General features: G+C 35.5%; 1 protein-coding gene across 1 annotated transcript in view; it reads right to left on the bottom strand.

Moving 5' to 3' along the window:
• Window positions 1-13,064, bottom strand: part of ADGRG7 (adhesion G protein-coupled receptor G7) — a 68,188-nt gene that overhangs the window by 22,556 nt on the left and 32,568 nt on the right. Inside the window, exons 6-9 of the mRNA XM_031961276.1 lie at window positions 12,345-12,427; window positions 10,739-10,878; window positions 10,504-10,608; window positions 3,981-4,150 (exon numbers count right to left, since the gene is read on the bottom strand). Coding sequence (XP_031817136.1) covers window positions 3,981-4,150; window positions 10,504-10,608; window positions 10,739-10,878; window positions 12,345-12,427 — 498 coding nt within the window. The remainder of the gene's footprint in view (window positions 1-3,980; window positions 4,151-10,503; window positions 10,609-10,738; window positions 10,879-12,344; window positions 12,428-13,064) is intronic.

Genomic DNA, 13,064 nt, shown 5'->3' with positions numbered 1-13,064 from the left:
ATAGGTTCTATTGTGGAGAACAGACAACTGATTTAAATACATTATTTCATTTTCTTCTAAATTCTTTTCTATGTTTTTCTGTGATTCAGCCACAAGGCATGAGGCAGAAATCTAAATGTATTTGACATATCTCTACAGTGCTTCCTTTTATCTATTAAATATAAAGTCCTTTCCTCAGTTTTTATTTTTCTCATATAGGTATTGAGAGGTAGCATCATATTGTAGACAGAGGGTTAGGCATGGAGTCTGGATAAACTAGGGTTTAAGTTTCTGCTTCTCACACATACCGGTATAATGGAATGCAAGTCAAATCCCTCAACTTCTGTCCTTTTAGAGAGGACATCACTCTAAAATCAATGCATTACTGATCTGCACTGGTTTCCACACTGATAGCTTCCTTCACCAAAAACAAGAATAGACCCCAAACCCAAAATATTTCTCTCTGACTTTGGTTCCATTTCTATTTATTCTAATAATTTATTATTTACACTATTTTATTGCTTTATTCTATTTCTTTGTCTTTCTGTCTCCACTTCTGACTTTCTAGACTTTGCTACCATATCTCAGCTGCCATCTCATCCCGGAATTTCCTTTGTTTTTGCCATGTTTGCTTTCTTTTCTCATTGGTGAAATCCTCCCAGCTTCCTTTAGAGGAAGGACCTCAAACCAGCCAATCCTTATTCTTTCTGGTTGTGTTTCTGACTTTATAAACTTCAACATATTCATTCACATGAATAACATCCCTCTCTGCTCCTCTTGATTTTTAGCTTCTTTTTGTGTGTTGTGTTTTCTCATTAGAATGTAAATGCTTTGAGGGCAGGGACTGTCCTTTTTGTTTATATTTGTATCCTCAGCACTTAGCAAAATACCTGGTACATAGTATTTAAAAAAATATATCCTTGTTGTCTTGGCTATTTTTGTTTTGCTGAAATATCAGATAGCTTTAATGATAACTTTCATTGTTTGGTTATTTTAATCATGTCTGACTCTTCCTGTCCCATTTTAGGGTTTTCTTGGCAAAGAAACAGGAGTGGTTTGTTGTTTCTTTCTCCAATCATATTTCAGTTGAGGAAACTGAGACAAACAGGATTGTGATTTGCCCAGGGTCACAGAGCTAATAAATATTTGAAGTTAGATTTGAAGTCAGAAAGATGAGTCTCCCTACTTTCAGGCCCAGTAGTTTGTTGTAAGATTTTTTTTTTTAAGTCCAAATTTAATTAGCTCCTCCCCCCCTTACCCTACTACACTGATATTCTTGTACATTTGTTGTTAGTTTAAGAAATTACTTTATCCAAATCTATAAAGAAATTCATTGAGATTTGGATTGTGCAGGAAAAACCTGCACATTAATTTAGATAATATTATCATTTTTTATATTGAATCAAACCATCCCCAAGTATTGAATTTCCTTCCATTTACTTAAATTTTCCTTTATTTCTATCAATAGTCTTATAACTAGCTTAATAATGCTTTTATGAATCTAGATTACCTGTTATTTAATTTATGTTGTTATAAATGGAATTTTTTAAATTTTAAATTGTTTCACTCATCTCTTCAACCTTAAACCTATGGTTTGTCACTTTAAATGTCTCACTAGCCATTAACCTCAAAACCTCAAATTTCCACCACTTTGAGTTTGCAAATCCTCCTACCTAGCTAATCCTTACTATCTGGTTTTTCTATTCCCTATTCTAGGGCTACTGAAAGTCACCAGGAAAAGAACTATGATCACCATTGGTCTGAACTATTCCATGTGTCCTCTCAGAGGTCTTCACATCTTTTGATCTATGCTTCATAAACACATCACTGGAATGACGTTTCTTACAAACAGATCTGCTCATAATGTTGTTTCTGCTGGAAAATCTTTATGGGTTCCCTATTCCTCCTGAATACCATTATAATTACTTTGTTTGGTATTCAAGGCCTTTTACAAATTGGTCTCTTTCTACTTTTCCAGTCTTCTCTCATACCCTTCCCCTCCATGTATTTTATGTCCCTCCCATATTTACTCCTCTTCCCAATTTTCCTATATTAATGCCACCATCTTCCAGGCTTGAATCTCAGTGCCATCCTTGAATTTTCACTCATATTCATGTCCTCATATGCAATCTGTTTTCAAATTTTGTTGTTTTTAATCTTCATAACATTAAACCTATATTTCTGTTCTTTTCTTCTCATTTACACAGTCACCCCCCACTCCCTGCATAAGACCACTCTACCTCTCATCTAAACTATTGCAATAGCCTTGTAACTAGTCTCCCAGACTCAAGTCTGTCCCCACTCCAATCTGTTCTCCATTCAGCTATCAACAGACGTATATATTGGTAAATGTTTAACAAAGGGCTCTGCAACAATAACAAGAAAATATTAATGACATAACTTTTAAGTTTAATCTTCATTATTAATATTTTCTCCATCATTTTTTCACCTAGGCCATCAACAAAAATAATAAATTAAACCCTGATTCAGCAATGTTTGCCAGTATCTGAAATATAAATGTATCTGCTGAATATTTAACAATCAGCTCTCAGCTCTCCATCCTACACATATTAGCTATCAAAATAATTTTCCAAAATTCCTGCATTTGCTCCCCTTACTCAATAAACTCTAATTGCTCCCTATTACCTGTAGTATCAACTATAAAGTTTTTTGTCTGGCTTTTAAAGATCTTCACAAATTGGTTCCATTATACCTTTCCAGTCTTCTTACATTTTATTTCCCTCCACATACCTTGGGATTGTGTTAAGTTAACCTAACTTATTTATTATGGTTCACACAGGACACCTCATATCTCCTGACCCTAGACTTTTGGACAGATTGTCCCCAGTGCCTCAAATTCTTGACAACCCCAGGACATGCCTCACATATCATTTTGGACAGGAGCTGATTGATTTTTCCTGGTGCCTGACCTCTGGCCTCCCTCATTAAAATCTAAGCTTCTTGAGAGCAGGGACATTGCTTTTTTCTTTCTTTATATCCACAACCCTTAGGAGTACCTGCTTTACAGTAAAGGTTCAATCAATGCTTATTGAATTATTGACTGTCTCCTCTCACCCTCTTCTTATTGACCTTTCATGTCACCATGCTTTTGTTTAATGCTCTTCCTCATGCCTGAAATATTGAGGATGTCCCCCCTTTACCTTTTGAAACATTACAATCCTTTAAGACGTTCTCAAATGGCCAAGAAGCCTGCTCTGATTTTACCAGGTACTAAGTTAGTAATAATAATCATAGTGGGCAGTTAGGTGGTACTGGGAATAGAGTGCTAGGCTTGCAGTCAGGAAGCCCTGAGGTCCAATTGGGCCTCAGATACCTACCAGCTGTGTGATCCTGGGTAAGTCACTAAACCCTGTTTGTCTCAGTTTTCTCTCTGTAACATGAACTGGAGAAATAAATTGTGAACTGCTCTAGTTTCCTTGCCAAGAAAACTCTAAATAGTTCATGAAGAATTGGACACGACTAAAATGACTGAACCACACTAGTAGTAATAGTGGTGATAACTCTTATTTAATACTAATAATGGCTAAAGAGCTTTTAGGGTTTGCAAAGTGACTTACAAATATCATCCTTTCTTATCTTCACAACAACCTTAGAGACTGAACAGGTGGTATGATTATCCCCATTTTACAAGAGAAGAATCTGAGTCACAAAGAGATTATGTTGACTTACTCAGGCTCACATAGCTAGATTTGAATTGAGGCTAAATTTGAATTCACATCTGCTTTTCTATCCAGGTCTAGTGCTCTCTCTTCACTGCTTTGTCTACATCTGTAAAAGTCTGTCTTCTTCCTTCTTTCTCTCCCTTCCTCCCTCCCTGTCTTTTCCCGCCTTTTTTCCCCTTCTTCCCTCCCTCCTTCCCTCTTTTCCTTTCTTTCTTCCCTCTTTTCCTTCCTTCCTTTCTCCCTTCCTCCATTTTTCCCTCTCTCCCTCCCTCCCTTCTTTCCTTCCAAATAGTTATTATGACTTACAAGAAAACTCACCCTTGGTTTAAAGATTATTTCAACAGAAGCATTCTTTGCCTCTGAATTATTAGCATCAGCAACTTGGCCTGCAATAATTCTTTGACTAAAATTTGTTCTGCTGGTGAAGGATTTTGACTGGAAAAATTTATTATTTTGATACAGAACAAAGCCAAGTTTCTTATGGGTATCTGTAGATAAGAAGAAATTAAAATATTCATGAGATCAATGTGGAAATGAACATAGAGGAGGATAAAGAAATAAAAGATGCCATCAACTTATTTATAGATTATTCAGATTTGTTTTTTTTTTTACACATAATTTACAGATTATTCAGAATCTTCATGCCTGCACATCCTGATTACATTCTTCAAAAATGAGTCAGAAGGCCCTGGAGATGGCAAATACCAAATGTGATCATTTTAGTTAAAAAAAAAAAAAAAAGATATTGACTATGTCAACATACAGGAAAAGGAGTAAAAGCATAGCTTTTTCTTCCCATAGAATTAGTTGCATTTGTGTGGCTAGATCATTGACTGCTTATAAGAAATATCAAAGTAAATTAAATAGTTTGACAATACTGCAAAAGGTAGCAGCTTTGTGGCACAGTAGATAGAGTTCTGGCCCTGAATTCAAATCCAGCATCAGACACTTAGTAATTGTGTGACCCTGGGGAAGTTAGTTAAACCCCATTGCTTCCTCCTCACAAAAGAATAATGTGAAAAGAAATTGTAATTATGGTAATTCTATAATCTGACTTTTAAAAATAAAACAAAAACTTGTGGACCCTAAAAATGGGAAATGGACAAAAGTAAATAATAATAATAATGATATGCAAGATTCTAAAAGATAAAAAGAAAAGGGTGGAAAAGTTTTGCAAATTCTCATGTGGTCACTGAGATACTGCATGAATACAAAATGTTTTAATAAACTGGAATGGTCCTGGGTGGTCAGATTGCCAATTCTGGACTCAACAGTGCACTCACAGAAGGATGTCATTAGTAAATTGTTACTTGCTATTAGTCAAATTACTCACATAAAATTGATTCATACAATGAATTCCTGATCATTTTCAGGTGAAATGGGGCAGAAACTTTAATGCAATCCTTAAAAACTTTTTAACAGCATATTTCTGCCTTTGCCATCAAAGTTCTTTGATATATACAATATCATTTATTCCCATAATATCCTCAAGGATTAGGTTTAGGATAATTATGATTCTACATCTATTGATGTAGAAATTAAGACTTGAATATGATTTGACCAAAGTTACATATTAGTTAACAAGGAAAAATAAAAGACCTTTCCTAGACACTAACACTTTCTTTAAGTCCTCACTAAAAAACTCCTATCTTCTACAAGAAACCTTACCCAACCTCTCAATTCCCTCAGAGAGAGAGAAAGAGAATGTTTTAATAGAATGCCTTTTTTTTTCTTCTTTTTTATTGACAATTCTATCACTAGCCACTCTTTTCCACATTTGTGTAGTGAGAAGCTAAAGCTAAGCTAAACATTGGGAGGAACCTGAGTTTTGAATACCAGCTCTGAAATTTTCTAGTTCTATGATTTTGGAGAAGTCACTGAACCTTCCTAAGAGATTCTTCATTGGTCAAATGAGATTAATAATACTTTGAAAATACTAACGTTGTTGTGTTTTTTTCCTCTTTTTTTTTTTATTATAACTTTTTATTGACAGAACATATGCATGGGTAATTTTTTACAGCATTATCCCTTCCTTCTGTTCCGACTTTTCCCTTCCCTCCCTCCACTCCCCTAGATGGCAAGCAGTCTTATACATGTTAAATATGTTATAGTATATCCTAGAAACAATATATGTGTGCAGAACCAAACAGTTCGCTTGTTGCACAAGAAGAATTGGATTCAGAAGGTAAAAATAATCTGGGAAGAAAAACAAAAATGCAAGTAGTCCCATTCATTTCCCAGTGTTCCTTCTCTAGGTGTAGCTGCTTCTGTCCATCCTTGATCAATTGAAACTGAATTAGATCTTCTCTTTTTCAAAGAAATCCACTTCTATCAGAATACATCCTCATACAGTTTGTTGTTGAAGTGTACAATGATCTCCTGGTTCTGCTCATTTCACTCAGCATCAGTTCATGTAAGTCTCTCCAATCCTCTCTGTATTCATCCTGCTGGTCATTTCTTACCGAACAATAATATTCCATAACATTCATATACTACAATTTACCCAACCATTCTCCAATTGATGGGCATCCATTCATTTTCCAGTGAATACTAACTTTGAGGAAAGCATTTTGGCAAAAACAAGCATTAATACTATTTCTAATAAGATTGCCAACCAGATGGTATTTAACTGTCTTGGCCTGATGTTAAAACGATTATAATAAATCCAAATTGATGAGCAGAGTCTAATAAGGTAAAATTTCAAAGGAGGAATTTGTTTTGTTGACTATACATGTTTATAGGGGTTTTGCTTTCTTTCTCAATGAATAGGGGAAAGGAAGACAGAAAAGAGAAAAGACTTTTTTTTTTTTGATTAAACAATAAAATTCAACAGGAAAAATATAAATTCACATTTGGGCTTTTAAAAAAATATCAGTGTTATATGTACAAGATGGGCAAGGTATGGTTGATAGAAGTTTATTTTTAAAGTATCTAGGGAGGTAGTTAAGTGACACTGGATAGAGTACTGACCCTGGAGACATCAGGACCTGATTTCAAATCTACTCTCAGACACTAGCTGTGTGACCCTCAATAAATCACTTAATCACAATTGTCCCTATATCTCCCCTCCAAAAAACCTAAGGAATTTAACAAACTCTGAGCTTGATTTGAGTCAATAGTGAGAGACAGCATATTATAATGGATAGAGGGTTAGACAGAAATTCAGAAAGACTTGAGTTAATGTTCTGCCTGACTCAGACTAGCTATGTTACCTTAGGCTAGAAACTTAACCCTGTGCCTCCATTTTCTACATTTGAAATGTTGGTAGTAGACTCATTGATCTCTCAAGTCCTTCTTTCCAATTCTTTAGGATCTAGAATCCTATAATTCCATGTCAAATAAAAAAAAAAAAAACCAACCCTAAAACAAGAAGATAATAGTCCCACTATTTTCTGTTTAGATCAGACAATTACCAAAGTACTGGGTTTAAACTTTAGGCATCACATTTCAGAAAGAGCATGGGTAAGCTGAAGCATATCCATATGGAGGAACAGAATGATAAAAGGTCTCAAGATCATTTTAGGTGAGAATTAAAGGACCTGACCCCCAGGATTGTTTTTAAGAATCAAATCAGACAATATTTAAGAAGCACTTAACATAAATATCTGAAACATAAGTAGGTGCTTAATTAAATGGCTTTTTTCCTTTTTTTGGAATTCTATGATTTTTGTTCTTTGAATTATAAATGCCTTTAGAAACCAAAATAGTATCAACAAGATCAGCAGCATACTGGCAACGACAAGAAGGAACCTTCTAAGTCATCTACCTAGCTACACATGAATCAAGAGAGACATGAACTTATGTAGGGGGAACTAAGCTAATACTAGCTTAATCACAATGATCATGTCATTTAACTTCTCCAAGATGTAGGAAAAAAAAAACAAAAACAAGATAGAATGAAAGAAAAAGGGCTCAGTTCCCTCTTCTATAAAATGGGAATACTTACTACCTGTAATATCTGTCTCAAAAGTTGTTGTGAGAATCAAATGAGCTAAGTGGTATAGAACATTTTATATCCTTAATGCATTTTACAGAAGTGAGTTCTGATGAGGAAACAGAAGCCTAAAGAAATGACTGGCCTAAGTCATACAGTAAGTAGCAGAACCATTATCTAAATCTAGTACTATGACTCCAAAGCCAGTGTTCTTTCTACTTCAGAACAAAGCACTATTTACAAAGTATAATTTTAAAAGTTCCAAAGTTTCTCTCTCCTCGTCAACCTGCATTATTATTATTACCTAATCTTCCCATCTGCCATATTTGTTGTTCAGTCATGTCCAACTTTTGTGACCCCATTTGGGGTTTTCTTGGCAAAAACAGTGGAGTGGTTTGCCATTTCCTTCTCCAGCTCAAGCAAACAGAATCAAGTGACATGTTCAGGCTCACACAGCTGGTACATGTCTGAAGTCAAATTTAAACTCAGGAAGATGAGTCAGGAGACTCCAGGTCTGGTGCTCTATCCTCTGTGCAATGAAGCTGTGCCCTATCTACCATAAGATTCCACTATTAGAGATACTTCTTTGAATTGTATAACAAAGGCAAAGGATGAGATCTTTGGGAAAATACAGTTAAATTCACATTTCCTGGGGGAGAAGAAAGCTGCCAGCTAGCTATTCAGGATTCTCTTCTAGGTCTTTTCCATTTTCACATCAAAACAGATTAATCAGGTCAATTAATGTCCCCTTGGATATTTTGGAAAGTACAAATAGCTTAAAAGCAGCAATAAGCTTGAACATCAAGTATAAGGACCCTAGCAGGGTGATAAAGTAGCATGGGCAGATAGCAGAGTAAAGAGAGCACCCTCCAAAGTAGAAGAGCATTGAAAGCAGCCTGCATAAGTTTGTCCAAAGCTTACTTTATGATAGGTGTAACTATACCTATGAGGAATAGATATCTATATCTATGAAGGGTCATGTCACTGTTAGCCTACCAACATTTTGTAGATCTTTTATTTTATTTCAAATCTATAATTTTAAAATTTATCTGTAAGTGCTAGGTTCCTTTCTCTCTCTCCTGCACCTGTTGCCTACTTTCCAGAACACCTACATATAAAAATTGTCTTGTTTGTTTTTAGCAATATCTCTAATTTATAGCATGATGCCTGGCACACAGTAAATGCTGAATATGTATTAATATTTATTAAATATTTATTAATATTTATTAATTATTTATTAACCTTCCTCCTTTTCTCCTTTTTTCTCCCTTTTTTCCTTTTTTTCCTTCCTCCCTCCCTTCCTTCGTCACTCCTTTCCTTCCTTCATTCCTTTTTTCCTTCCTCCTCTTTTTCTTTTCTTCCTCCTTCCTTCCTCCCTTTCTACCTCTCTCCTTTCTGTCTTTTCTCCCTTCTCCCTTCTCTTTATTTCCTTCATTATTTCTTCTCTCCCTTCCTTTCTCCTCTCTTTTCCCCTTCCTCCATTTTTCTTTTCTCCCTTCTTCTCTTCCTCCTTCCTTCCTTCTTGCTTCCTTCTTTCCTTTCTTCTTCCTTCCCTTTTTCTTTCCTTTTCCTATCATTTATCTGTCTATGTCTATATTGGTCATTCTTTTTTGAGATGAAGGCAGAGTAGATCCTATGGCTTAAGTTTCTTTATATTTTTCTTTTTCTTGTTTTACCTTACTTATAAAATTGTTCAAAAGTCAGCAAAAATGATAAATATTATTTCCCTGAACCTCAGGATTTTGAAAACTTTCATTTCTAAAATACCTCAGAACTTGGTCATATTCAGTCATGAATTACTTGGTGGGCAAAGAAATGTATCAATCTCAAGATTTTTTGATAATGATAAAGATTGGAGGGGATGTAGGAAAACTAGGACACTAATAAATTGTTGGTGGAGTTGTGAAATGGTCCGACCATTCTGGAGAGCTGGAGAGCATTCTGGAATTTGAAACTATGCTCAAAAGGCTATCAAAGTGTGCATACCCTTTGATCCAGCAGTTTCTCTACTGGGTCTATATCCCAAAGAGATCATATAAAAGGGAAAAGGACCCACATATGCAAAATGTGTTTGCAGCAGCTCTTTTTGTAGGGACAAGGAAATGAAAACTTAGTATTAGTAGATGTCCATCAGTTAGGGTATGGCTAAATAAGTTATGGTATATGAATGTTATGGAATATTATAGTTCCATAAAAAATTATCAGAGGGCAGCTAGATGGTGCAGTAGATAGAGCACTGGCCCTGGAGTCAGGAGAACTTGAGATCAAATCCAGCCTCAGACCCTTAACATTTATTAGCTGTGTGAGCCTGAAAGGAAGGGAGGAAGGAAGGTAAGAAGAAAGGAAGGAAAGAAGGAAGGAAGGAAGGAAGGAAGGAAGGAAGGAAGGAAGGAAGGAAGGAAGGTAAGAAGAAAGGAAGAAAGGAAGGAACGAAAGCCCTGGAGAGACTATATGAATTGATGCTAAGAGAAGTGAGTAGAACCAAGAAAACATTGCACATGGCAATAAGAAGATTATACAACTATCAATTTTGATGGACACGGCTCTTTTCAACAATGAGGTGATTCAGGGCAATTCCAATAGACTTGTGATGGAAAGAGTCATCTACATCCAGAAAAAGGAGTATGGGGACTGAATGTGAATCACAAAATAGTACTTTCACCTTTTTGTTGTTGTTTACTTGCTTTTTGTTTAATATATTGGATTGTTTGCTGTCTAAGGGAGGAGGGGTAAGGGAGAGAGAAAAATTTGGAACACAAGGTTATGCAAGGGTGAATGCTGAAAACTATCTTTGCATGTATTTTGAAAATAAAAGGCTATTATCTTAAAAAAGAGAGAGAGCAGACTTTAAGTTCTCAACTTAATTCAGGTACATTATTTTAAAAAATAGAAGAGTCAAAGACCTACCTTGCGTGGTATTAATTAGGATCTGCAACTCCATTTGGTCCTCTGGTTGTAGCGTCTTATTTATATCTATTTGTATTTGTTTTGAATCCAGAATATTATTAGTTCCTATGAAAAGGAAAATTTGACACACACACACCCCCAAAAAAGAAAATTTAATAAAAGAAAAAATAATCACTGTTGTTGACAAGCATTTTGATAAATGATGTTAATATTGGTAAAAAAAAAAAAATCACACCTCTTTGAACAGAAAAAAGAACAGCTATAGGCTGTGAAGTATTTTCTGTGGGGAGGTCAACAGATTGAAGGGCAATGTTGGGCTGGACTATAGACTTATTCATCAAAGATGAGGAATAAGTCTCCAATTCTTTAGTGAGGCTGCATTGAAAGAAAAGAGAACATTATTTAGATCTCCTCATGAATTATACATATGACTTTGTCTCTAAAGTCCATAGAAATATACTAGAGCATATGCCCATAGCTTTTTTTGACTCAGAGATTTACTACTCCAGATAGATATATAGACTTATACATATACATACATATATTTATATATATACATACATACATATATATTTGTGTATATATGCCAAAAAGAAAATATTCACAAACCAAATATTCTGAGCATTACATTTTTGTGTTGAAGTAGAAAACAAAGTCAATTGGATTGCACAGTGTGACTAAAAGTTTGGTCATTATCTCTACAGAGAAGTCATGTATCATCTAAATACATGTATAGCTAAGTCACATATTTAAGCCAGGAACACACTTATTATGTGGTTGATGAATCTTTGCTTGGAATTGTGATAAATTATTTGTATTTTTTTCTTAGAATTTTATTGTCTATGGAGCACTTAGTCCCTAATATCCTACTGTATTCCATTGTAGTTTTGACTAGAGGTTCTCTTCTAGCTCTATATCTACAATCCTATGATTTTATATATAGCCTCTATATGGAATTGTATTCTGTTATGTAGCTGGTATACACCTTGAAGGTCTCTCTTCTAGCTATAGATCCAAAATTATATGATCCTCAATATTCAGGGCTAATAAAACCTATTGACTTATGTGCATATTAATCAATTGCCCAGAAGAAATAGGGGAAGGAGCATACCTTTTCATACTGACCTAAGGATCTTTGCAACTACTGAACAGACTTAATGTAATAGCAATATAGAGGCCTGAAGCTTGGGATGAGGGAGATGGAAGGAGGGGAATACCTTGCAGACTAACCACTCACCAATGCAGTGAGTGACTTGGACAGGAGGTAGCACAGCATGATAGAAAAAAAAAAAAAGATTGGATTTAGAATCAAGGGACCCAGGTTCAAACTACACCTCTGATGTTGACCACTTCTGTGACCCTGGGCAAGCCATCGGGAGAGACTTCAACATCCATACCTATAAAATGCATGATTTGGATAAGATGGGTTCTGAGGTCCCTTCCTGATCTAGATCTGTGATGCTGCTGACATGGCAACAAAGCAGAGAATAAAAAGATGGGCTGATTCATCTCCAGTATGGTCCTTCCAGTTGGGCAAGCTAGGCTATGACTTAGACTAGAAGCAGTTTACACAATCTCTAAAGCACCAGAGCTATGATGACGATGCTTGTCTCTATAAGGATATAGATTTGCAGCCAATTGGACACAATAGATAACCAATTAGAAATTAAAATCATTACTCCAGTCGAGTTCATAAATCTATGGAAGAAATTAAGCCACCTGTTGCCAATTATTGCCAAATATTATTGCCAATATTGTCAATAAACAAATAAATGCATTAATAAATGAATGAATGAATTACGATGCATTATATTTTATTTCTAAATTATAACTATGCTTACTTCATAAAGCTGCTAGAATTTTCAAAAATAGCTTCTTTGGCATCTAGAAGTTGGCTTACTGTGGTTACTGCAATTTTCTTTGCCTGATAAAGAGAAAGAAACAAAAGTTCAAATAAATCAATTTATCAAATTATCAAATAGAATATTAGAGAGTAAGAAACTTCTTTCTAAATTACATGAGAAGAAATCAGGTAGAAGTAATAGAGAGAGGTAGAGAGTGGATTATGAGCAAAATCTGGCAACAATCTGCCCAAAGGTGAATCAATGTTTTTTGTGGTGTGACATCACAATATGGGAGGGTATACAAAGGGGGGAGAGGGAAATATGTGATATGTCAGGACTATCAAGGGCTAGAAATGAGGGGGAAGGTGACCTCTCTGACCTCTCAGAAAGAGAAGAGCCTTTGGAGGCTGAAGTGAGGAGAAAAGGGAAAGGTTTGAAAAGGGTAAGAGAGGGTAAGAAACCTCCTTGCTTTGGAGTTGAAGAGGATTCAGTTGGTAAATGCTCCTATGGGTGAAGAGAAATGGTCTGTAAAGGGAGATGGAGACCCTGCATTTGATGTGGCCTGGGGAATTTGGTGCTCGAAATATCTACTTCCTATTAGAAGGGAGTGATTTGGAATTCCAGGGGCAATTGCACCTAGGGAAGTGGAAGAATACAAACTCAATGAGGAGATTTTGAGGAAAATGAGGAAATAAAGGTAACTAGGAGAGGGAGGGT

Source organism: Sarcophilus harrisii, chromosome 3, assembly GCF_902635505.1.
Source record: "Sarcophilus harrisii chromosome 3, mSarHar1.11, whole genome shotgun sequence".
NCBI lineage: Eukaryota > Metazoa > Chordata > Mammalia > Dasyuromorphia > Dasyuridae > Sarcophilus > Sarcophilus harrisii.
This window is presented reverse-complemented; position numbering and strand designations above follow the sequence as displayed.